Below are 25,888 nucleotides of genomic sequence, written 5' to 3'. Positions count from 1 at the left end.
ATGAACCATCAAGCTCTTGAGAAGTTGAATCTGCTAAAGTGCAAAACCTTTAAATAGAGTTCAAATGTGAACATTAGTAGTTTAACAAATAGTAATACTATGATTTTTTCTGCTTTGAACTTTTAGAACTGAACTTGACTATTGATATTGCAGCCTCTGGGTAGAAGGGTCTATATTAATGATGTTGCAGCCTCTGGGTAGAAGGGTCTATATTAATGATGTTGCAGCCTCTGGGTAGAAGGCTCTATATTAATGATGTTGCAGCCTCTGGGTAGAAGGCTCTATATTAATGATGTTGCAGCCTCTGGGTAGAAGGGTCTATATTAATGATGTTGCAGCCTCTGCGTAGAAGGGTCTATATTAATGATGTTGCAGCCTCTGGGTAGAAGGGTCTATATTAATGATGTTGCAGCCTCTGGGTAGAAGGGTCTATATTAATGATGTTGCAGCCTCTGGGTAGAAGGGTCTATATTAATGATGTTGCAGCCTCTGGGTAGAAGGGTCTATATTAATGATGTTGCAGTCTCTGGGTAGAAGGGTCTATATTAATGATGTTGCAGCCTCTGGGTAGAAGGGTCTATATTAATGATGTTGCAGCCTCTGGGTAGAAGGGTCTATATTAATGATGTTGCAGCCTCTGGGTAGAAGGGTCTATATTAATGATGTTGCAGCCCTTGAGGCAGTTACTTGAGATGACAATGCACCTCTTCATAGGGCTCTTCACACTATCCTCCTGTCAGTATCACTATGTACGGGACCCTAAAAACTGTACTGAAGCACAGAGGTACTGCAGAGAGAAGTACACGGACCTGGCCACCGTAAGCAACATGGAGGATATGAACAGACTGAACCACTCGACTATAGACAGCGGTTATGATGGCGCAGTGTGGATAGGACTGAAGAAGGGGCAGTATTCCAGGTGGCATTGGTCTCTGGCAGACATAGACTACTATAGTAAGGGACAGACTCAGTTTCGTGAATTTTGGGACCAAAACCAGCCAAACAATTTGAATGAAGATTGTGGTGTCATGACGAATTCTGGAAAATGGCACGACTGTTTTTGTACTACTCAACACTTTCCAGTGTGCTACGACGGTGAGTGACATACTACATGTATTCTAGTTAAAAACACACTAACCTGGTAACACAAGAGGACACCAGCAGCACATACAAGTTCGCCAAGTAACAGATTACTGTGGGGTTATCAAGGTCGCAACAGATTACTCTGGGGTTAAAGGTCACAACGTTTATCTTTCAAATTTCTTATCAATTCCAAGGTTTATGAATTGACAACAGTTCAAACGGCACCGATCCAAACTCTGATGGTTGCATTTGTCCCCATAGGGACTAAGCCTCCAGCTGGTCATTTCCTAATGGTTCAACAGCTAATGACCTGGAGGGAGGCTCAGCTCTACTGCAGGAAGCACCACACAGACCTGGCCAGTGTGAGGAACCAGACTGAGAACAAAGAGATCTGTAACGTGGCCGGGAGTAACAAAGTTTGGATCGGCCTGTTCAAAGACAACTGGACGTGGTCGGACCAGAGTAACTCCTCGTTCAGATACTGGGTCGACAGACAACTGAACGAGTCCTGCGCTGCTTGGAATCGCAGTACCTCAGGCCAATGGATAGACAGAGAATGTCTGAAGGAATGTCCCTTTGTTTGCTACGGTAGTAAGTTAAGATCCCTTATTGTGCCACCAAACTCATCTCCTTAAATGGGCTGTTGATTTGGAATAACTGTCCACACAGATTTAAATATGTGACATTCTTGTATGCAATAGTGAATGTTCATCTTAACTGTATGTGTGTATATAGATGAAGTCGGAAGTTTACATACACTTAGGTTGGAGTCAATTAAACTAGTTTTTCAACCATATTTCTTGTTAACAAACTATAGTTTTGTGCATGACAAATAATTTTTCGAACAATTGTTTTCAGACAGATTATTTCACTTATAATTCACTGCATTACAATTCCAGTGGGTCAGAGGTTTACATACACTAAGCTGACTGTGCCTTTAAACAGCTTGGAAAATTCCAGAAAATTATGTCATGGCTTTAGAAGATTCTGATAGGCTAATTGACATAATTTGAGTCAATTGGAGGTGTACCTTTGGATGCATTTCGAGGCCTACCTTCAAACTCTGTGCCCTTTTGCTTGACATCATCGGTAAATCTAAAGAAATCAGCCAAGACCTCCACAAGTCTGGTTCATCCTTGGGAGCAATTTCCAATCGCCTGAAGGTACCACGTTCATCTGTACAAACAATAGTACGCAAGTATAAACACCATGGACCACGCAGCCGTCATACCGCTCAGGAAAGAGACAACTTCTGTCTCCTAGAGATGAACGTACTTTGGTGCGAAACGTGCAAATCAATCCCAGAACAACAGAAAAGGACCCTGTAAAGATGCTGCAGGAATCAGGTACAAAAGTATCTCTATCCACAGTAAAATGAGTCCTATATCGACATAACCTGAAAGGCAACTCGGCAAGGAAGAAGCCACGGCTCCAAAACCGCCATAAAGCCAGACTACGGTTTGCAACTGTACATTGGGACAAAGATCATACTTTTTGGAGAAATGTCCTCTGGTCTGGTGACACAAAAATATAACTGTTTGGTCATAATGACCATCGTTATGTTTGGAGGAAAAGGGGGGACGATTGCAAGCCGAAGAACACCATCCCAACAGTGAAGCACGCGAGTGGCAGCATCATGTTGTGGGGGTGCTTTGCTGCAGGAAGGACTGGTGATCTTCACAAAAATAGATGGCATCATAAAGCTTGGCCGCAAAATCGGTCTTCCAAATGGACAATGACCCCAAGCATACTTCCAAAGTTGTGGCAAAATGGCTTAAGGACAACAATGTCAAGGTATTGGAGTGGCCATCACAAAGCCCTGACCTCAATCCCATTGAAAATGTGTGGCCAGAACTGAACAAGCGTGTGCGAGCAAGGAGGCCTACAAACCTGACTCCGTTACACCAGCTCTGTCAGGAGGAATGGGCCAAAATTCACCCAAATTATTGTGGGAAGGTTGTCAAAGGCTACCCAAAACATTTTACCCAAGTTAAACAATTTAAAGGCAATTCTACCAAATACTAATTGAGTGCATGTAAACTTCTGACCCACTGGGAATGTGATGAAAGAAATAAAAGCTGAAATGAATAATTCTCTACTATTATTCTGACATTTCACATTCTTAAAATAAAGTGGTGATCCTAACTGACCTAAAAAAGGGAATTTTTACTAGGATTAAATGTCAGGAATTGTGAAAAACTGAGTTTAAATGTATTTGGCTAAGTTGGATGTAAACTTCCGACTTCAACTGTATGTGTTAGACCCAAGACCCCCAACAGTCAAGAAGATACAGGTAGTGAGAGTGCGGATGACCCCAGACCCAAACATGGACCTGAATGATGCTAAGAAGAGGGAGGCCATTTTACAGCAGGTGAGTCTCACCCTCTTCATTTCTAGACTTTTACCTTCATTTAACCACGCATGTCAGTTAACTCTTTACACTCATACCTGTTTACGGGTTCAAAGTGGCAGATTTTATGCCCACCTGACCCAGATTGTGATTTATAATGGGCTGTTTTTGAATTGTGTAAACAACAGTAATTGTGTGATGGTGGGATGCAGGGTTGTGTTCCAAACAAAAAAAGTGTGCTTGCTCTAGTTCCTCAACAGCACTGCTAGGAAAGCTACATTTAAAAAATACTTTATATTTGAACACTCTTATTTGAGTCATAAAGTACATGGAAAGGAGTGTGGTCACTTGGAGACACCAGTTAGTTCTCTCACTCAAACCCTTGTAATTGTTTTGTCTTATGTTGCACCTATCCCACATTTTCCCGGAATATTCTTATCATGCTACTGGATGGATCCAGAGTATTTTCAGATTTCGCTAATAACAAACATTTTTCAGTAAATGAAAAATGCACATAAAATCAACAGTGCAATGTTTGGATTCAGTCTTGTATCAGGTGAACTGTTGAGTCCTCAACTTTGGTCAAATAATTTCCCATAATCTTCTAATTGTTCCCTTTAAATTTCTACCATGCTATTCATATTTCTTCTTTGTGAAACATTTCAATTTAGCCTTATCCATAAAGGATAAAAAACAAGTGTTTTTTTTATTTCAAGTGTTTTATTTAATTTAACCAGGTAGGCCAGTTGAGAACAAGTTCTCATTTACAACCGCGACCTGGCCAAGATAAAGTGTAAAGGGTTAAGAATACATTCTTATTCACAATGACCAACTCGCTGTGAACAAGTCCACTGCTCTTTACATTAAGAGAGTTCTCCAAGTAATGATAAACTTTTCAAACCGTAAGAGTGCAGGTACCTACATATGAAAGCATATAGCTGCCATCATTAAATTTGTAATGCAAATAGCTAATCCTACAATGTATTAATAAATACATATTCAGTAAGATTAGGTGTTCGGGGCATAAAGCCTGGTTCTGTTCCTCAGATAAAGGAGAAAATGAAGGCCAATGGGATGACTTGGAACTTCGAACTGAGATGTAAAGAGCAGCCAGATGAAAAGGTCTTCCACAAGGAAGAGAAGAAAGAGAACGACAGAGAAAAAAAAAAGGGACCCGAAAAATAAGGAAGAGCTTTGAATAGAAGCACATGGAGTTAGTGTGCGGATCGGTTGCCATGTTAGTGTGTGGATCGGTTGCCATGTTAGTGTGTGGATCGGTTGCCATGTTAGTGTGTGGATCGGTTGCCATGTTATGTTGGATCGGTTGCCATGTTAGTGTGTGGATCGGTTGCCATGTTAGTGTGTGGATCGGTTGCCATGTTAGTGTGTGGATCGGTTGCCATGTTAGTGTGTGGATCGGTTGCCATGTTAGTGTGTGGATCGGTTGCCATGTTAGTGTGTGGATCGGTTGCCATGTTAGTGTGTGGATCGGTTGCCATGTTAGTGTGCGGATCGGTTGCCCGGATGTTAGTGTGTGGATCGGATTGCCATGTTAGTGTGTGGATCGGTTGCCATGTTAGTGTGTGGATCGGTTGCCATGTTAGTGTGTGGATCGGTTGCCATGTTAGTGTGTGGATCGGTTGCCATGTTAGTGTGTGGATCGGTTGCCATGTTAGTGTGTGGATCGGTTGCCATGTTAGTGTGTGGATCGGTTGCCATGTTAGTGTGTGGATCGGTTTGCCATGTTAGTGTGCGGATCGGTTGCCATGTTAGTGTGTTAGTGTGCGGATCGGTTGCCATGTTATGTTAGTGTGCGGATCGGTTGCCATGTTAGTGTGCGGATCGGTTGCCATGTTAGTGTGCGGATCGGTTGCCATGTTAGTGTGCGGATCGGTTGCCATCGGTTGCCATGTTGTTAGTTGCCATGTTGTGATCGGATCGGTTGCCATGTTAGTGTGTGGATCGGTTGCCATGTTAGTGTGTGGATCGGTTGCCATGTTAGTGTGTGGATCGGTTGCCATGTTAGTGTGCGGATCGGTTGCCATGTTATGTGTGCGGATCGGTTGCCATGTTAGTGTGCGGATCGGTTGCCATGTTAGTGTGCGGATCGGTTGCCATGTTAGTGTGCGGATCGGTTGCCATGTTAGTGTGCGGATCGGTTGCCATGTTAGTGTGCGGATCGGTTGCCATGTTAGTGTCGGATCGGTTGCCATGTTAGTGTGCGGATCGGTTGCCATGTTAGTGTGCGGATCGGTTGCCACCTATAATTAATGATTCCCTTCTCATCTCACATTGTATTAATTTATCATGAACCATTATTAACTATGAGAATTCCCGAGAAGCAGGTGTTTAGAGGATATATTTGCATCGTCTCAGGCAGCAAACAAATATATCCTTCAAACACCGGCTTCTCGGGCATTATCACTTTTACACAACGGATTACCAACATATTCAAATAATAATTTATTGAGGAAGTCGTTCAGTCTTTTTGTTATGCATCTATGGACACGACCCAGTCGTTCCTTCTAAATGTTCCATAGCCATACTGGCTGGCAACGTTCTTATCCTTTGCTTGCTAGCTAGCCAACTACGGTTAACTTAGTCACGTCAAACAGTGCAGCCAGAACAACAACAGTAGCTGCATTTGTTTAAGCTGTTTTCTAGTGACATTTACTTGGATACATCTATAACAATGAGCTAATGATGCACAATTTCTCCTGGCATAGAAAATGTGCTCTCTTGTCAGGACATTGTCGTTCAGAGGAGACAACAACACAACTAACACAATCACTAAAAACTCAAGCTGGAAAGACTGCAAACTAGCTGCACTTCGTTTTGTTTGACCTTTTTTCAATGTACATTTCTGTGTATATATATCCACAAAAATTATGCCAGCTGATTCATGATTTGTATGTATGGGACAGCTGGAGATTGAATTTGAATATTGAAACAATGTTGCAAATGTTGGAGACAGACAGAAAGGTTTATACAAATATCTGCTGTTAAACTAAATAATAGTCTAAAAAAAATTATGTGAGTTAATGTCTAGATACTTTTTTATAGTGGAGAACAAGTTTATAAATTGCCTGGCTGGGCTGATGATACAGTGGAATGCGCAGTCAGATGCAACAGAGTAAATAGGCATTTTAACATCATTGATTTAGCCTGTGGTAACTTGTGGAATAGACACCAGCTGGAATGCGGTTTAAACCAATCAGCATTCAGGATTAGACCCACCCTCTGTATAAGGTACTATATTCTATCCATACTATTACAGTATGCCACGTTGCTGTTTTATTTGATGTTTAATTAGCTTGTTCTCTTCATGATCTGTTCATTATTTCTATCAATGTTTTTGGTCACACTACATAATGCCAACCAAATCATTCATAAGAAAATGTAATACTTATTTCTCTTGAATATGTGAAATAAATTGAAATTTTATTGTAAACCTGAATGGAATTTTCATTTAATTCAATACAATTTCTTTTGACAATATAGCTACGTGTGCGTGTGCATGTACCTTTGCACTCTCGGACAATGCTGCGGGCCTGTTCTGGGAGTCTCTGGGGTTTCCTGTTGACATACAGGGCGAGGATCTCCAAGGCCTGACCCTCCTCCAGACCACTCTCCACTGCCACCTCAGACTTAGGACCTGGACACACACACACATATGCACAGTTTGATGAGCAGGTGCATTGAGTGTAAAGTTTGAGCAGTGTTCTATAAATGAAGTCATAATTATTAGTAGTACTGTAGTAATGTTAGTATTAATATCACTGCTATTACTCATACACACCGCTGACACAGTCGGCTAGGCTTCTGTCTCGGGTGGTGAGCAGTACTCGACACTGTATGTCAAAGGCCTTGAGCACCGAGCTGTCCCAGATGTCATCCAGTATCAGCAACGACCTGCACACACACACACACACATCTAATTCAATTGACAGGAATTATAATGGAGTTAATAGCATACAATAATTCACTCCAGAGCTAAAACTTCTGAGGTCCAACTGAACGTTCTACTCATCATTAACAGCCACCATTAAGAAGAAATGGACCAAGTTGAAAAGTTTGCTACCAGTCCACATCAACCCTGGGGGACTGACCTGGGGTAACGACGGTGCATGAGGAAGCGTAGTCGCTCCTTGGCCTCTTCCAGAGAGCCAGGAGGCCGGTGGAGGGAGGACGAGGGGTCTTTCTCCTGGCTCTGCTGCTCCAGGCGGAAACACAGTGACTGGATCCTAACCAGCAGGTCAGACCGGTCCAGCTGGCCTATGGACAGCCAGTGGACTCCTCCTGGAAAACACTCTGGGGGGTCAGAAGGACCGGCGTGGGTGTCAGAGAGAGAGAAGACAGAAGAACAGAACAGTCAAGAGACCAATGCGATAAAGAACAGAGAGAAAACAAAGTGAATGCAGACAAAGAGAAAACAGAGAGAAAGTGAATGAAGAGAGAAAAAGAGCCTCCTCTACATGTATTAACCCCCCTCCAGAAATGCATCTTGGGTCAGTTTGACATTTTACCCATTATTGGGCTTGGTTAGGATTGTGGGAGGAAGCTGATCCTAGATCTGTACCTAGTGAAAACTTCACCACGGAGCCACCTACCTGTGATGAGTGCGTGGTCTCGGACTGCCTCCGCAGCCAAGACAGACTTGCCGGAGCCGGCCATGCCGAACACAGTGACCCAGCCGGGCTCCTTCTGCAAGCGGTAGAGCTTCTCCCTGACCCGGTTCATCAGGGCTGGCCGGCTCACAAACACCACAGGTCTCTGGGGCACGCCGCCCTCACTCAGCACCGCCTGGACTGGAACAGGGTAATACAGCATTATATATATATAGAAATACAGTATGTTGCCAATGGAATAAACAGAGGGGTCAAACATGGCAGAGACAGAGAGGTGCGCTACCATACACACACATATAGTTGAAGTCGGAAGTTCACAAACACTTAGGTTGGAGTCATTAAAACTCATTTTTCGTCCAAACTAAACTCTGCTCTTACCCCAATTCTTAACAACCCAGATTTCAGTCCAGGATTGCTGGATGCTGGCTTTAACTTTTGGCTTGATAAGGGCATACGCAGGCTAAATGACTTATTTGCTGATAAGATGTTATTGTCATTTGAGCAGATGGTCGAGAAATATCGACTCCCAAAGCAGGACTTTTTCCGCTTCCTACAAGTAAGACATTATATTCTGAAGAGCACCACCTTAATTGGTAACCCTGGTGTGTCTGTCATTGAAAGAATGCTTTTTTTCCCCACAAAGGAAAATGTCTGTAAGTCTGTTTTATGATACTTTAAGGTCCTTTTCTGCTGTCAACACACAGAGGGTGAAACAAGTGTGGGAGAAAGAATTGTCTGTTACTATTGACGAAGAGATGTGGGAGGACATTTGGAGATATGCAAAAACAATATCTATATGTAACCGTACTAGAGCAATCCACTTAAGAATAATACACAGATTGCATATATCCCCAAATCGCAGACATGCTTTTAGCCCCACTTCCTCTTCCCCTCAGTGTCTTAAATGCAAAACTGATACAGGCACCCTAACACATTGTTTATGGTCATGTACCAAAATACAAAGATACTGGTCTGGTGTTCTGCAAGAAATTGAAAAGATCCTAGGGGTTGATCTAGAATTGGACCCAGTTTCTGTACTGTTAGGTCTCCCTAGTAGGCATGTTACTTCTGTGGGTAAAAGAAGGCTTTACAACATCCTTACCTTCGCAGCGAGGAAAAACATCATTTTACAGTGGATTAGTGATAAGGTTCCTTCTATTAAAGATTGGCATAAGATACTATTTGAATGGGTGCCTCTGGAATATCTGACATGTACATTGCATTCTAAAACAGACCAGTTCTACAAAGTATGCGAACCTTATCTAAATTACCTAGAACCTGAGGTATCAGCTATTATGCTGCAAGGATTCTCTTAGAATGGCGGGGATCTATGTATTTCAGAACTACACTGTACGTTCCATGTGTGGAACCTAACCTCTTGGTTTAAACTGAGCTTTTTTGTTTAATTTCTGTTTGTAAGTTTGTTTAAAATGTATGTATTGAGAGACGCAATGATGGAGATGGGGTGAGAGAAGCACCGAGCGGGAAGAGGAAAATGGTGTACGTATGTATGGGTGTGTGTGGTATGTATGTATGTGTGTACGCATATGTGTGTGTGTGTGTGTGTGTGTGTATATATATATAAGCTGAAGAACACCATTCCAACCGTGAAGGACGCGAGTGGCTGCATCATGTTGTGGGGGTGCTTTGCTGCAGGAGGGACTGGTGAACGTCACAAAATAGATGGCTTCATAAAGAGGGAAAATTATGTGGATATATTGAAGCAACATCTCAAGACATCAGTCAGGAAGTTGAAGCTTGGTCCCAAATGGACAATGAGCCCAAGCATACTTCCAAAGTTGTGGCAAAATGGCTTAAGGACAACAAAGTCAAGGTATTGGAGTGGCCATCGCAAAGCCCTGACCTCAATCCTATAGAAAATTTGTGGGCAGAACTGAAATTCTACCAAATACTAATTGAGTGTATGTAAACTTCTGACCCAACTAGGAATGTGATGAAAGAAATAAAAGCTCAAATAAATAATTCTCTCTACTATTATTCTGACATTTCACATTCTTAAAATAAAGTGGTCCTAACTGACCTAAGACAGGGAATCTTTACTAGGATTAAATGTCAGAAATTCTGAAAAACTGAGTTTAAATGTATTTGGCTAAGGTGTATGTAAACGTCCGACTTCAACTGTACATATACATAGAGCGCCCCTGCATATTATGTCCCTGTATCAGAAAAGGAGGGCACATCTCAGACTGCCCTAGTCTCCTGGTATTCTCCACCCTTTGGGGCAGCTCACCATAGCGGGTGCCACCATCTGAGAAGCTCTTCTCAGCCTCAGGGGAGACCAGGGGCAGGCTGTTGTGGAGCAGGCTGGCCAGGTCTCCGTAGCTCTCGCGGACCAGGGCATTGTAGAAGGAGATGTAGGCCTGGTTATCCTTCCTCAGGAGCAGCTCCAGCAGGGCCGCCGCCTGCTCTCTCCTGGTGGGCTAATCGATGGACAATTTGAATTTTGAAACCACTTTATTGCTTTTCTTACACCGATGCGGTTCTTTCAGATGTCCGTAGTGTTAAGTGTTTAAAAAGCCCTGCAATCTCTCTGACTTACCTCTCTCTCCCCCATCCTCTTATGAGGGTGTTTGTTTGGAATCAGGAACCCAACTGTTTTCCCAGCACAGTGCACTCGGTTATGGGCCAAATTCAAAACAAACAGTTTTGTACACTTAATCATCACTACACACTTACCACTATTGACATAGGAAAGTGTATGAAAAGGGTGCTACTGTACTTCCCCACCTCACCCCACCTTGCTCCTGATCCTGTCCTCCTCGTCCCCCGTCAGCACACCGTCACTGATCATGTGATCCATCAGGTAGGAAGCCCTGATGTCCTGCTCCAGGCTGGAGCGTGACTGAAGCAGGCAGCTCCGCGCCCCTTCCTCCATCATCGCCATGCCAACGGGCCAGACCTGGTCCGACCACACAGGTGGGGTGGCTGGGCTGGAATGGTGATGAATTGGCAGGTGATGGGAGCTGCGGGGAAAGGAAGTTGCATGGATAGGTGTAGTATGGGCAGCACAAGCTCTGGTCCAGGGTGCTATGTGTGGCTTGAGCTTTCTTGAACAATAATACGTTGAAGGAGGCTCAAGCTACACGTAACACCCTGGACCAGAGCTAGGACAGTACTACTGCTTGCACTGCTGCCTCTTAGTGACTCCTGTGCCCCACCTAAAATAAAACTGGAGAGAGAGAGCTCTGATAGGTAGATGTACAGTATGATGAAGATCCTTGTAATACTACAGTGCCAGAAAATATTTGAAAATGCTGCCCTTACAAAAAAAGATTGCAGTCGACTGTGGTATTTTGGAGGCAGTATTTGCAGCATACTGCAGTTATACAGCACTCTGACTGAATATATTTCGTAAGGACAGGTGACTTCTCCATGAATGTGGTTGAGAATGGAATAAGTCTGAATGACTTGACCATCTAACGTTAATTTGTAGCAGAAAAACAACAATTGAGACTACTTTCGTTATCCATCTCCTCCATTCAGTCTGCGTGCACTGACTTGCCCAGATATTGCTGATTCAACGTCAGGAAGTTACCAAATTTCCTCTTTAGAGTGAACATTGATTGTGGGCTTTTGTCATTTAGTCAGGTTACAAGTTTATATACATACATACACATATATATATATACATATATATATACATATATATATACATACACACACACACACATACATACATACATACATACATACATATATATATATATATATATATATATATATATATATAAAGTAGCTGACTGGCGTATAGCTAGCTAACTGTGCACAAACTACACAGCAGCTGTCTGTAGTAGGCTATATAGTATGCATAACAAACGCTATTTATACGTTTATTATTTCCACAGGCAGACAAACATTGTATGTTTATAAAAACAAGATAGGAACAACACTTTATAACTGAAGGTGGCACATACTTCACTCGTAATAAGTTGTAAGGAAACAAATGAAACACAATTACTCACATGTATCTATTTGCTCGACACAGGAGCTCGCTATCCACACTCGATAAGTGCTCAAGTTTATAATAATTTCCTTTCAAAATAATGTAATTCTGACAAAAATCCCCACCTATTTTTGAAATGAGTAGGGTTCTTCCTGAATTATAACAAAAACAACTTCCCCCGGTCTGAAATGACCAATGCGGTGGCGTTTCGCGCACACGTGAGAGGGTGAGATAAAGCATGCACTTGACTGTAACTAGGCAGATGGGAGCTGGCTGCCTGGTGATACGTGACAGCTTGTTGTTCATTGTAAACTTGTAGGCCTGCAGTGCTAGCTCAGTATCTTTGGTATTGCACTTGGCAATACTGATAAGACACTTAACAGTGGCCCGAAATAGACTCATAGTGCAAACAGCGTTCCTTTTGTCATGGCACTTAGAGTTGCATGTTTCTGCCACATTCAGAACAAAATAATGTAAATGATTAATGACAAAATATTCACCATATCAAATGTTGACAATGTCATATGAACCTACTAGTAGTGCATATATATTATCCAATCACGTTCATACATTTACTTGACAAGGGATAATGATAATGGATTATACATAATATGAATACATACAAATGATCAAATATAATATTTCCATCCAAGCAGTGCATGCATACAAACAATTTTCCAAGCATTTTATTTATTTGCTTACAACGCTCAAACTTATACTGGTTACACTGAGCTCGGCTGGGTTGGGTTGGAGGGGCTGTGTGTGTGAGGGTGGGGTCTCTGGCTGAGGGTCGGGGTTTGTCCTTGGGGGGTGGGGTGGGTGCCCGGGTACAGCTGAAGGTTGGGGTTGAGGGGGGGCAGTCTGGTGGGGAGAGAGCCCCTCCCCTCCACCACCCTCTCCAGAGCCTGGACCCGGCGCTCCTGCTGCAGCCAGTAGAGCATCTCGATGCGGTCCCAGCGCATCTTCTCCCTGTACGGCCTCCCCTGTAGAGAGTGAGAGAGTGACCTTTGAAAAGCTGTGAGGAAACTGCTTAGTCTGGCTGCACCAGAGTTGTCTGGCTTTTGTTCTAGCCCAATACTACTACACCTGATTAAACCAATGAAGGAGTTGATGATGAGTTGACAAGTTCTGGTTATTGGGGATAATCAGATAAGTGGGATGGCGCAGAGCTCTCCATAGCGTTTTCTCAGTATGTATGAGCCTAGTATGTAAATATTTGTAGCTTACTGCATACATTTTTTTCTAACTTGTATGTTCTAGATAGGATATACGACTATTACACATTGTGCAGTTTTAGTAAGTAGTAGGCAAGACAGGACCGATTTTGGACATGGCCAGAGGAAGAAACAGAGAATGTGAGGGAGAGAGAAATAGAGAAGGTGAGGGAACGGCAAAGCTCTTTCAATGAGGGTAAATCACCAACCTAAAAACTGCTTTCTCTCTGTCTCTCTCTATCCCCCATAGCATACTGCATGTGCTGTATGTCAGAGCACAGTGACACTAGTGGGTCATATTCACTAGGAAGTCAACGGAAGCAAACAAGCAAAAATGAGGAGGGACTTTGCTCAATTTATCTAATAAGAAACACAGGTTTTTGTTTTCCGTTGCAAAACATTTTGCTACGCTGTACACTAATTAATAGACCCATGATGTATGGCCCATTGGCCTGACTCACCTTGTAGGTGACAGTGTCATGGAAGCTGTCTGTAATGTGGTGGAGAATCTTAGACAAAACCTTCTCCAGAGAACAGATCTGGGAGTTGAGTTTTCTCCGGTGCTTGGACTCATCCATCCTGGCTAGAGAGGTGCCTCGGTAGCCTGAGAAAGAAAAAAATGAGTCTGCAAGTGAGAAAGAGAGAGAGGGGCAGGAAAGAATAAATAGAAAGAAAAGAGAGTGGAAGGAAAGAAAGATAGAAAAGTAAAGTGAGAGGAAGGAAGGAAAGATGGAAGGAAAGAAAGAGACAAAGAAAGAGCGAGAGACATTCCCTTTGTATAGTGCACGAAGATATGCTCCTTCACTTATGACCATACTAGCCTCTCAGAAGCTATGCAGGGTTGGGCCTAGTTAGTTTCTTGGCTGCCTGGGAATACCAGGTGCTTTAAATTTTTTGTCCAGTAAGGTGTACTCTGGCATTAGATATTTCATCAACTGCCTTTTATTTATAACAATAATAATATGATGATATATTTAGCAACTTACAATATATCATCCAATACAATATGCTGTAAAATGAAATATGTTATAATATTGTAAGGAGCACAGGAGGTTGGTGTCACCTTAATTGGGGAGGACGGGCTCGTGGGAATACATCTGCGCCAAGGGGAAACTTCACCCCAGAGCAGATATATATTATGCAGTACCTTGCAGGAAGAAGCGGTTGGGGTCAGAAGCGTCCCTCTCAAACAGCTCCAGACGAGCCAGCAGAGACTCCCTCTGCTGGATGAGACGGGCAGCGCGCTCCCATGCTGCTGTGGCCTGGGAGGAAACGCACACACACACGGATGTATACAAATACACACACACGGACACACACACACATACACAAATGTATGCATAAACACAAAATTCTGTTCAAGGTATAGAAAAGATTTTGGAAGTATATGGTGAACTCTGAGTCTATGGTGATCTCTGTCTCTATGGTGATCTGTCTCCATGGGGATAAGGTGAGCTCTGTCTCTTTGGTGATATGGTGAGCTCTGTCTCTTCGGTGATATGGTGAGCTCTGCTCTTCTGTGATATGGTGAGCTCTGTGTCTATGGTGATATGGTGAGCTCTGTCTCTATGGTGATATGGTGATCTCTGTTTCTATGGTGATATGGTGGTGAGCTCTGTGTCTATGGTGATATGGTGGTGAGCTCTGTGTTTTTGGTGATATGGTGAGCTCTGTGTCTATGGTGATATGGTGAGGTAATATGAACACAGCATCAAGTATCATGCTACCATCTCTGCTAACCTCTATCAGGGCTGTCCAATGTCAGTCCTGGAGGGCCCAAAAACTTCTGGGTTTCATTCTCTCCTTCTGATCAGGGGCTAATTCAGACCTGGGACACCAGGTGAGTACAATTAACTACCAGGTAGAAACAAAAAATAGAAGTATTTAGGCCCTCCAGGACCAGAATTAGACAGCCCTGCTATAGATGGTGGCATGATACTTGTACAGTAAGTGTGCATTCACCAGTATGTATTTGTTATCGTATGCGTGTGTGTCTGTGTACTGTGCACACCTCCTCCAGCTGGTCCCTGCGTGCGTGGGAGCTGTACTTAATGGCCATGTCCAGTCTGTAGGTGTCGGGCAGGCAGAGGAGTGTCCAGATCCTCTCCAGCCTGCTTTGGACCTGGTCCCCCTCTCCCATCACCCCCCCTCGACTGGCCTCCTTGCTCCCCTCACTCACTGTCCTCTTATAGGCCTTCTGACAGGGAGAAAGGACAGTTAGTAAAAAAAAATGTTTAAAGGGAAATAGTATCCATATTGCTAAGGCCTATTCAATTCAAGTCTACAGAAAGTCCCTAGGGGTAGAAGCTAGAGTTTGATTTGGAACAGAACCTAATCAGTCCCAAACTGTTATGAGCCTTTGCGTAGATCTGAAGGAATTGGAGAGATGATGGAATGGGACAGAGAAAGAAAGATGATGGAATGGGACAGAGAAAGAGAGATGATGGAATGGGACAGAGAAAGAGAGATGATGGAATGGGACAGAAAGAAAGATGATGGAATGGGACAGAGAAAGAGAGATGATGGAATGGGACAGAGAAAGAGAGATGATGGAATGGGACTGAGAAAGAGAGATGATGGAATGGGACAAGGAAGGAGAGATGATGGAATGGGACAGAGAAAGAGAGATGATGGAATGGGACAGAGAAAGAGAGATGATGGAATGGGACAAGGCAAGAGAGATGATGGAATGGGACAAGGAAGGAGAGATGATGGAATGGGACAGAGAAAGAGAGATGATGGAATGGGACAGAGAAAGAGAGATGATGGAATGGGACAGAGAAAGAGAGATGATGGAATGGGACAGAGAAAGAGAGATGATGGAATGGGACTGAGAAAGAGAGATGATGGAATGGGACAAGGAAGGAGAGATGATGGAATGGGACAAGAAAGAGAGATGATGGAATGGGACAGAGAAAGAGAGATGATGGAATGGGACTGAGAAAGAGAGATGATGGAATGGGACAAGGAAGGAGAGATGATGGAATGGGACAGAGAAAGAGAGATGATGGAATGGGACAGAGAAAGAGAGATAATGGAATGGGACAGAGAAAGGAGAGATGATGGAATGGGACAAGGAAAGAGAGATGATGGAATGGGACAAGGAAGGAGAGATGATGGAATGGGACAGAGAAAGAGAGATGATGGAATGGGACAGAGAAAGAGAGATGATGGAATGGGACAGAGAAAGGAGAGATGATGGAATGGGACAAGGAAAGAGAGATGATGGAATGGGACAAGGAAGGAGAGATGATGGAATGGGACAGAGAAAGAGAGATGATGGAATGGGACAGAGAAAGAGAGATGATGGAATGGGACAGAGAGAGATGATGGAATGGGACAAGGAAGGAGAGATGATGGAATGGGACAAGGAAGGAGAGATGATGGAATGGGACAGAGAAAGAGAGATGATGGAATGGGACAGAGAAAGAGAGATGATGGAATGGGACAGAGAAAGAGAGATGATGGAATGGGACAAGGAAGGAGAGATGATGGAATGGGACAGAGAAAGAGAGATGATGAAAGAGAGATGATGGAATGGGACAGAGAGAGATGATGGAATGGGACAAGGAAGGACAGATGGGGGAATGGGACAAGGAAGGAGAGATGATGGAATGGGACAGAGAAAGAGAGATGATGGAATGGGACAGAGAAAGAGAGATGATGGAATGGGACAGAGAAAGAGAGATGATGGAATGGGACAGAGAAAGAGAGATGATGGAATGGGACAGAGAAAGAGAGATGATGGAATGGGACAGAGGAAGAGAGTATCACGTCTGCTCCCGCTCTTCTCTGCCTCTGGCGCTTGAGGGCGCCAGATTACCCTGCATCACACGCTCCTGCCATCTATCATGCACACCAGCCCTCCCTCGTCACTTGCATCAGCATTATTGGACTCACTTATCTCCTGTTTATTTCCTCCCCTATAATTGCCAGTTCCTCAGCTCTGTTCCCTGCTGCTTCATTGATTGTCTTTTGTCTTTGTATTTAGTTCTTGACACTGTTCCTGTCTCGTCTATGTCCGTTGTTTATTAAATGTTTACTCCCCGTACCTACTTCGTCCCTCCAGTGTCATTCTGTGTGACAGAGAGATGATGGAATGGGACAAGGAAGGAGAGAACTACCCAGATCGAAGGCTCCCAGTCTTAATGACACATAAAACCTGACTGTATTACAATGGCTGTAAATCCATTTATGGTACATTTACTGCATAGTATCCATTTACAGTTAATTTATCGTATCCATTTACAGTACATTTATAGTATCATCTGTGTACTAAGACACGCACACACACACATACCTGTTTAGGGCTGGATATTTCTTCATCTGGGCTCTCTTCCTCCTCTGTAAAAAACCCAACAGACAATAGGTTACCTATGAGTCTATAAACAATAGGCTATGAAACAGGTTTAGTACTAACGAGTCAGAAATCCAATGAGTCATGACATTCCCTACTAAACCAGAACTGTTCGACTTCCTTTTATTTCACAATCCTTGACTGGAACATCCTGCTTTTGAATGACTCACTGAATTACTATGGTTAAAAGTTACAGTGTGTGTGTGTGTGTTACCCTCCAGATCGGGTTCCTTCCACAGCCCTCCCAGCAGCACTGTGTTGACGTTCCACACCCCTGTCACGTACTCCTGCTTCTGACCCTTTAGAGCCTCCATCTTCTGCCTCCGCCTCCTGTCCACACACATTGGTTTGTTAGCTGCTCGCAGTCCTCATAATGTAAGAAACATGATTACAACAAAAAATAATGTAGAAAAAAATAATGAAAATATTGGGGCAGACAGACATACAGACAGACAGACAGACAGACAGTAAGACAGACAGACTTCTTCCTCTCGTCTCCTCGTAGCTGGAGCAGTCTCCTTCTCTCGTCCTCCTCATCGTCACTATCGCCACTATCGTACTGGTGGAACGCCGCCCACAGGTAGTCATTGTCCTACATAGACACAGAGACAGAGACAGTCCTAGTCAATCATTCTCTGATACCACAACAATAACTGGACATGGAAATAATTGGACATGTGCTTGAATTGGGCCTGGAAAAACACTGGTACTCTGATATTACACAGGTACTTAAAGAGTGGGAGAAGGGGTTTGCCAGTTTGTTCTCAGGTAACGAAAATGTGGCATATTTTGAGGATTTTTTTTTATAAAGACATATGTTCCCTGAAAACTAAACTGGAAAATACAATGTTAGAACCATCTTATATATGTAACCTGTATTTAAATGAGCTGTCTGTGGCAGAAGTTAAGAAGGTGATTGACGCTGCAAAAAATGGGAAAGCGTTTGGCATTGATGAACTGCCTAATGAGGTTTTAAAATCCCCTAAATGAATTGACGTCCTATATGATTTGCTCCAAATGTGTTTTGAGTACAGTATACTGCCATCCACTTGGTATAAGTCTATAGTGAATCCCATTACCAAATCTTCAAAAAATTACCCAAGAGTGCAACTGAACTATAGAGGCATAAGTTTATTAAGTTTATAAGTTTATACAGTTTATAAATTATATTTTTTATCCATCCTCAACAATAGGCTAATTACATTTTTGGAGAATCAAAACATTCTGGTGGAAGAACAAAATGGTTTTCGTAAATCCAGAGCCTGTACAGATCATATCTTCTCGGTCTGTACAATAATCAGAAATAGATTACACAAAGAGAAGCCTACTTTTGCATGTTTCATTGATTTCTAGAAAGCTTTTGATTTTGAAAATAGGGATATTTTAGCTTATAGTTTGTTAAAGACAAGGGTTGAAGGGAAATTTTATCACACAATCCAGTCTCTTTACAAAGTATCAATTGCTTGTGTGCAGGTTAATGAATATGGTACAGACTGGTTTCCCGGGTGTAAAACAAGGAGACACCTTATCACCGACTTTGTTTGCTTTGTTTATAAATGATTTGGCAAAAGAAATTCAACAGTTAAATATTGGAGTAAGATATGATGATGAAATGTTAAGAATCCTTTTATATGCTGATGATACTATTTAGATGGAAGAAACTGAACAAGACCTGCAGAACATGTTATTATGTGCAGTCAATTGGTGTAGAATATGGAGACTCATGATTAACCAGACAAAAACACAGATAATGACTTTTAGAAATCCAGGTACTAAGAGAAGTGTTTTTCAGTTTTGTTTTGGTGAAGACATTCTTGAGTTTACTAGCAATTATACATATTTGGGTCTTTTTATTCTGTTTCTTTTTTTCTGTATTTATTTATCTGGTTATTGTTTGTTTGTTTGTTTGTTTGTTTGTTTGTTTGTATGTATGTATGTATGTATGTATGTATGTATGTATGTATGTATGTATGTATGTATGTATGTATGTATGTATGTATGTATGTATGTATGTATGTAATGTATTTTACTGATCTAGGGATGTAATTTACTATTATGTATTGATTTTTTACCTTACTTATTCTTTCTTTCTTTCTTTATTGAATTATTGTAATGTTTGTTTATGTGTCAATTAATCCCATAAGGGATGGGTTGCCAATTGGCGATTTGACACGAAAATAAAATGTAATTCATTCATTCAAAAAAGTATTCATTACATTTGGTACTGAGTACCGGCACCTTGACTTTCCTACTGCTTGAGGTCCAGCACCTCTTATAGAATAATGATTGACAAGTTCTGGCACCTAAATATAAACAGTACTCAAGCCCAAAATGAGTACCAGCACCTATTTTAAATTTCATGTTTTATTTGTCACATGCACAAATATAGTGAAACGCTTAACTTTCAAGCCCTACGCAACAGGGCACAGTATTCAATATGAAAAAAGTAGAACTACTAAAAAACAACAACATCAAAACACAAAAAATAAATCAAGCCATGTCTATAATGTACATGCATAACCTATGGTCCAATTCAAAAATCTATTGAGATTTATTTGTAAACAAAACCGGTTGATTTTCTTCTAGTTACTCAATTGATTTTTATGCATTTACTGCCTTCTATTAATTAGAAAGTCTTCTTCTATTTGCTTCCTGTAACTACAGAATGTGTGACCTCTCACCTGATTGGTGATGTATCGGAGGTAGTCCTCGACTGAGAGGTCAGTCTTCCACCACTGCAGCCAGGCTGTGAAGGCCCGGGAATTCTGGTCTTCCGGTTTCTTATGGTCCGCTGGGATCTCGGTCCTTTTCCTGGACACACACACACACACACACACTCACTTTGAGTTACATTGGGAGAGCTGCAGCTCTCTGTGAGAAAATGTGTTGTATTATGAGAAAGAGCGTGTTAAAGTGGTGTTCAGGCATTGAGTTAAGTGGGATACAGGGTACAGTACCTGTGGGACATGGCGTTGGTGTTCTGTCTCTTCAGCTGTGGGTTGATGAACCTCTGGTGGTTCTTCTTCTTCAGACTCCATCTGATGTTGGTCAGGGCTGGCTCTATCATGGGGTCCTATAGGGGAAAGGAACAGATCAACAGGGAGTCAATTCTATTGATATTCAAGAGATTAATTGAAATTCTGGATCAACAATTGCCAATTTAAGAATGGATTTTTCCTGAATTAAATTCAACAGGCAATGTAAAAGAGTATATCTCACCTCATCGAAGTTGAGATACTGTGTAGATTTGCTTTTGGATAACTCCTTATAGACTTCCTTTATTTCTTCCCCAGCAAACAGGTTACGATCCAGCCATTGCACTGAAGACAGCTCAAGCTGTTTAGAGAAAAAGAGAGAGAAAAGAAGAGAGAGAGAGAGAGAGAGAGAGAGAGAGAGAGGGGTCAGACCACCATGATGAGGTCATAATGATAGTAACAGTATAACAGTACCATCATCACACACTAAGTAGTAATAATAACATGTCTATCCTCCGCCTCCTCTGTGACCCACCTCTTTGGTGAGGTAGTTGTAGACGGGTGGATACGTGTGGATGTTAATGGTGTCGCGGAGAACCCTGTCTGAGACGCGGGCAGCGGCTGTGCGGGCTAGAGAGACGTGGGACAGGGCCACGTTCACCACAGCTCCCTGGGGGTTCTCCGGTTCCTCCACTGGCACCCTGTACCTTCCTCCACTGGCACCCTCCCTCTTCTCCCCCTCCTCTTCCTGTTTCTAGGATTGGACGAGAATATGTGGGGGGGGTATATAGGAAGTATACTATGGTGAGAGAATGTGTGTGTGTGTGTGTGTGTGTGTTCCCTACCTGCAGAGTGTGTTCCCTACCTACAGAGTGTGTTCCCTACCTGCAGAGTGTGTGTGAGCTGTTGTAGTTTGGTGGAACCTCTCCACGCCAGGGCCTTGATCAGAGGAGGGAGGTCTGTGTCAGAGTCTGTCACAGCCTGATCCACAATCACTCTGTCCTGTAGCAACCTAGACACATACACACACATAAGAACAAACATACACACACACACACACACACACACACACACACACACACACAAGCACAAAATACACACATTCAAGCACAAAAATACACAAACACACACTTTACCGCACACACCTCCTGAGGTCGTGGGCAGGGTCAATGGGCTTCTCGATGTTGGAGCAGGGCCCAGTGGCCAGCAGCACCAGAGGCGACTGGGGTCTGGCAGGCAGGGCCTCCATCTCCAGCTCCTCCAGGAGAGTCTCCCTCTGCAGGTCTGGCATAGAACTACAGCCCTGGGTGCTCACAAAAATAACTGCATAAAATATAACTCATACTAATAATAAATAATAAATCAATAATAACCATCCTGTATGTATGTCTTCAGAGACCAGTTGGAGTGGGTGTGAAAAGTACAGTGCAACTATACCAATACCTTTAGTCTGGTGTAGCCATGGTAATACATGCTGGGTTCCTCATCTGACTGTGAAACATTGGCCAAGCTGGCCCGCGCTGCATCTAAACACACACACACATATCACTACTACTAGTACTAACAAACAATTGTTTATTATTGTCACAAGTGTACTTGACTATATGTGTGTGTGCCTGTCTGTGTGAGAGAAAGAGAGATAGAGAAAGAGAGAGACAGAGAAAGAGAGATAGAGAAAGAGAGAGAAAGAGAGAGACAGAGAAAGAGAGAGAGAGACAGAGAGAGAGAGAGAGACAGAGAAAGAGAGATAGAGAGAGACAGAGAGAGAGAAAGAGAGACAGAAAGAGAGAGAGACAGAGAAAGAGAGAGAGACAGAGAGAGAGAAAGAGAGAGACAGAGAAAGAGAGAGAGAGACAGAGAGAGAGAAAGAGAGAGACAGAGAAAGAGAGAGAGAGACAGAGAGAGAGAGAGAGACAGAGAGAGAGAGAGAGAGACAGAGAGAGAGAAAGAGAGACAGAAAGAGAGAGAGACAGAGAGAGAGAGAGACAGAAGAGAGAGACAGAGAAAAGAGAGAGAGAGAGACAGAGAGAGAGAGAGAGAGAAAGAGAGAGACAGAGAAAGAGAGAGAGAGACAGAGAGAGAGAGAGAGAGAGACAGAGAGAGATAGAGAGAGACAGAGAGAGAGAAAGAGAGAGACAGAGAAAGAGAGATAGAGAAAGAGAGAGAGAGACAGAGAGAGAGAAAGAGAGAGACAGAGAAAGAGACAGCAATAGAGAGAAAAGAGCGAGAGAGAGAGATAGCAAGCCTTTGTTAGTGATCAGTTCCAGGTGGCAGGGCATCAGGTCATAGACCTGCTCCAGGTCCATGTCTCCCATCTTCTCAGTCATCTGACAGACAGACAGACAGACAGGCAGGGAGAGAGAAGGGAACATCTCAGCTCCCTGTAGCTTTACCACAGACACACACACACCAAAACAACAGAGAAGCAAGTGTACACACACATTCACACGCATGGAGACACACACACCCACACAGAAAGATGTAGGTACCGCATACACACAGACAGACAGACAGACACACACACAAACCCACCGACCCACACTCACACACACACACACACACACACACACACACACACACACACCACACACACTCTCTCTCTCCCTCTCTTTCTCTGTCTCTCACCTCTCGGAGGTCCCTCTCGATAGGGTTTTTGCCCTGCCTGGAGGCACCGCTCTTCTTGCAGCCAGCCTTGGTCTGCAGAGTCAGACCAAAGTCCAGTTTGCATGGCAGCGCTGTGTGTGTCTCCATCGCCCCCTTCAGGTCGCGTCCGGCAGCTCTGGGTCTCTCAGCGCTCTGCCGGGCTCTCCGCGTAGCCTTGATCCCTGCCGCTACGCTGCGTCTGATCGAGTGGACGTTTAAACTGCAGAGAAAGAATAACCGTTAGCAATAAGGAGAACAATAACAACAGCCAATTGTATTTACAGCTGCTTGGTGAGTTTGCACTTATCGACAAAAGGTGGATGATCGATAATTCAAGTAACGAGCTTAGCATGCATTTTCGACTATAAGAATTTGGCTACAATTGGTTTCAATTGTAAATCTTGGTTTAAAGAAGCTAGAGATGTTGATTTTAGGACCTTAGATCCTCATCTAGGAAATAATGGAGCTCGGGAAAACCCTGCTCGCCAGTCACTCACAGGCTGGTGCAGTCTATGGCCATCTGGGCCCCCAGGCGGCTGCGGTTGGCCTGGTCGCTGAAGACGGCGCGGCGCCTCAGCCTGTCCAGCAGGTGGAGATAGTTGAGGTAGAGCTCCTGGCAGATGCGGAGCACCTCCTGGCACGTCTCCGCCTGCAGCTGCCTGTTCTCCTCCTGGTTCAGCGTGGGCTCGTCCATCAGCCCCTTCAGGTCCTGCCAGATCAGGCCCAGCTCTGACGTCATTACCGCCGCCTTGGGGGGGGTCGCAGAGTGTTTTGGGTGGATGGGGGCTGTGTGTGTGTGACACTGTTCCATCCATCTATCTATCCAACCATCCATCCATTTAGTAGATGCTTAGGAGAGAGTGTATAGTGTATCCTAATGGAGTTGCTCACCAGAGCTTGCTGATCCTCCACAGGGGTGGAGTGGAGCACGGAATGCTCCTGGATCCGGTACTGCAGCTGCTGACGCATGTCGGCCAGGGAGGTGGGGTTGGCCTTCACCCCCTCTGACACCGACGGGGACACTGTTCTCTCCTCCTGGACCCTGTCTGGGAGGAACAACACACCCGGGACATGTGTACATACGGTACCATCATTCTCCTGTATCACCTCCATTCAAAAAAACAATAAACATATTTTGTTTTGGCATCATAAGAGATGTGTGGGGCATGTGGATAGAGAAAATAGACTGTGTAGATCGACACCCTGTGTGTGTTTTCAGGTCAGCCCTGTAAATGAATAGGCCTACACTTTAGAATTTAGGTGGGTAAAACTGTCTGCACATCCTTTTGTTGATTCAAATAACTCAAAGGCCTCATGCATACAATCACGGATCAACAATAGCACCTCACACAAGGCACCAGGCTGTCTTCCCTCAAACAGCTTTAGATCCCCACACACCTGCCCTCTTCTCTCCCTCAGGGTTGGACTGGAAGAAGAGGGACAGTGGCCCCAGGATGCTGCGGTATCTCTGCTGGATGTCCTGGGTGCAGGCCACCATCTGTGTCATGGAGGTCAGCATGTCCTGGCCATCTGCCATCCGTCGTTTGGCCTCCGCCGCTCGGGAGAGGCGGCCCACCACTTTCATTTTGCCACTGCTCATCCCCTCACTGTTTGACATAGACAGCAAAAAAGCCTTGGTATACACTCGTCTGAAGAGCTTGAATGAGCAACTCTCTGGTTTCAGGATATGATATGGCACTTTTGGGCATGCATGGTCACCTGGGTCCATGTTCAGACCTCTCTTGGTTCATACACATTCAGTAGCGACATGATGCACAGCGCACACAAAGACATGAATTTCTGTACCAGCTGCCTGTTATGATTCACATTCACAGGCTGTCATTTTTCATTTATGGTAACTTTGTGAACCAAATATCTAGCCACCCACATGGGCACAGACGCCAGTTCAACGTCTGGTTTTGATTTACATTTGGTTGAGTTGTCAACTAACGTTAACGTGAATGGAACGTGAAATCAACATTACATGTAACCAAGTAATTGGATTTAGGTTAATTCAACGGCATCACATAAAAATTAAATAAAAAGACGTAGAAACAACGTTTATTCAACCAGTTTTTACCCAGTGGGTAGCTCCCCCCTTGAAAGGTAATGCGCAATCTTTACAGCAATGCTCTGTACTAACTAGCTAGCTAACATTAGCTAGCCAGCAAGCAATGGAAGTTGGAACTTTGTTTGACAAGTGAGCTCTAAAAATGATATACAATTAATTGAAAATACTACTTGAATTTGTCATAATTTGGAGAATACCTAAATAATTGTTAATTCATATTAATAGATAAGAAACATAACTTGCTGTACCTTTAGCTACCATTATTTCCTCGTTGCCTGTTTCAGGAGGGACGCGTTGCTTGGAAACGCAAGTTCTCACCAGTGATGTATACAAACCCTGGACTGCATTATGTGAATTGGCCACCGAGTGACTTTGAAGCCACAGGTCAGTCATATTGGCACTCCCCAGAAGGAGCAGTCCTCCATAGGATAGGAATGAATGGAATTCTACATCATTTTTTGTTGTTGTAGACAGTAACATTAGAACTTTAAAACAAACAAAAAAAATACACTCTAAGGAAATGTTTTTTATATTTAGCTCACATATAATTTAAAACGTATGCATTAAGATGGAGGAGAGATGGCTTCAAAACAGTGCCCTCAG

The 25,888-nt window shown here is 43.4% G+C and overlaps 3 protein-coding genes across 11 annotated transcripts in view; 1 reads left to right on the top strand and 2 right to left on the bottom strand.

Moving 5' to 3' along the window:
• Positions 1-12,427, bottom strand: part of LOC112267804 (apoptotic peptidase activating factor 1) — a 76,278-nt gene extending 63,851 nt beyond the window's left edge. For 3 of the 4 annotated variants that reach the window (XR_006078898.1, XM_042297878.1, XM_042297879.1), the window contains exons 1-7: positions 12,045-12,427; positions 10,820-11,045; positions 10,313-10,502; positions 8,044-8,241; positions 7,543-7,744; positions 7,233-7,345; positions 6,957-7,088 (exon numbers count right to left, since the gene is read on the bottom strand). Coding sequence is in view for 3 of the 4 variants with exons in the window: in XM_042297878.1 (XP_042153812.1) it covers positions 6,957-7,088; positions 7,233-7,345; positions 7,543-7,744; positions 8,044-8,241; positions 10,313-10,502; positions 10,820-11,045; positions 12,045-12,427 (1,444 nt within the window). In the remaining variant the exon portion in view is untranslated. Of the gene's footprint in view, positions 1-6,956; positions 7,089-7,232; positions 7,346-7,542; positions 7,745-8,043; positions 8,242-10,312; positions 10,503-10,809; positions 11,046-12,044 lie in introns of all 4 variants that reach the window. The other variant, XM_042297880.1, reaches the window with a different exon arrangement.
• Positions 684-3,889, top strand: LOC112267805 (lectin-like). Of its 2 annotated transcripts, XM_042297887.1 has the most exons (3): positions 684-1,095; positions 1,345-1,674; positions 3,345-3,889. In XM_042297887.1, exons 1-3 carry the CDS (start codon positions 693-695, stop codon positions 3,680-3,682), a joined length of 1,071 nt encoding a protein of 356 aa, XP_042153821.1. In that variant the 5' UTR covers positions 684-692; the 3' UTR covers positions 3,683-3,889. The 2 variants fall into 2 exon arrangements, with proteins under 2 accessions (XP_042153821.1, XP_024301709.2); XM_024445941.2 differs by lacking the exon at positions 3,345-3,889 and having other exon boundaries at positions 1,345-1,780.
• On the bottom strand, positions 11,899-25,730 carry LOC112215000 (coiled-coil domain-containing protein 87). 5 transcript variants are annotated; one of them, XM_042297881.1, is made up of 20 exons: positions 25,534-25,728; positions 24,613-24,821; positions 24,106-24,260; positions 23,712-23,962; positions 23,197-23,434; positions 22,817-22,898; positions 22,015-22,097; positions 21,708-21,874; positions 21,457-21,583; positions 21,107-21,325; positions 20,816-20,932; positions 20,554-20,669; positions 20,278-20,407; positions 18,079-18,188; positions 17,811-17,926; positions 17,540-17,583; positions 15,251-15,436; positions 14,387-14,501; positions 13,701-13,843; positions 11,899-13,008 (listed from the first exon to the last, which is right to left on the bottom strand). In XM_042297881.1, the coding sequence occupies exons 2-20, from the start codon at positions 24,812-24,814 to the stop codon at positions 12,748-12,750; spliced, it is 2,862 nt and encodes a 953-aa protein (XP_042153815.1). In that variant the 5' UTR covers positions 24,815-24,821; positions 25,534-25,728; the 3' UTR covers positions 11,899-12,747. The 5 variants fall into 5 exon arrangements, with proteins under 5 accessions (XP_042153815.1, XP_042153816.1, XP_042153817.1 ...); XM_042297882.1 differs by having other exon boundaries at positions 12,697-13,008; positions 15,251-15,433; positions 25,534-25,730; XM_042297883.1 differs by having other exon boundaries at positions 12,697-13,008; positions 21,107-21,319.
• Between the last annotated feature and the right edge of the window lie 158 nt (positions 25,731-25,888).

This window comes from Oncorhynchus tshawytscha, linkage group LG15 (genome assembly GCF_018296145.1).
Source record: "Oncorhynchus tshawytscha isolate Ot180627B linkage group LG15, Otsh_v2.0, whole genome shotgun sequence".
Taxonomy (NCBI): Eukaryota; Metazoa; Chordata; class Actinopteri; order Salmoniformes; family Salmonidae; genus Oncorhynchus; species Oncorhynchus tshawytscha.
The sequence above is the reverse complement of the archived record's forward strand: the minus strand, read 5'-3'. Positions and strand labels throughout refer to the sequence as shown.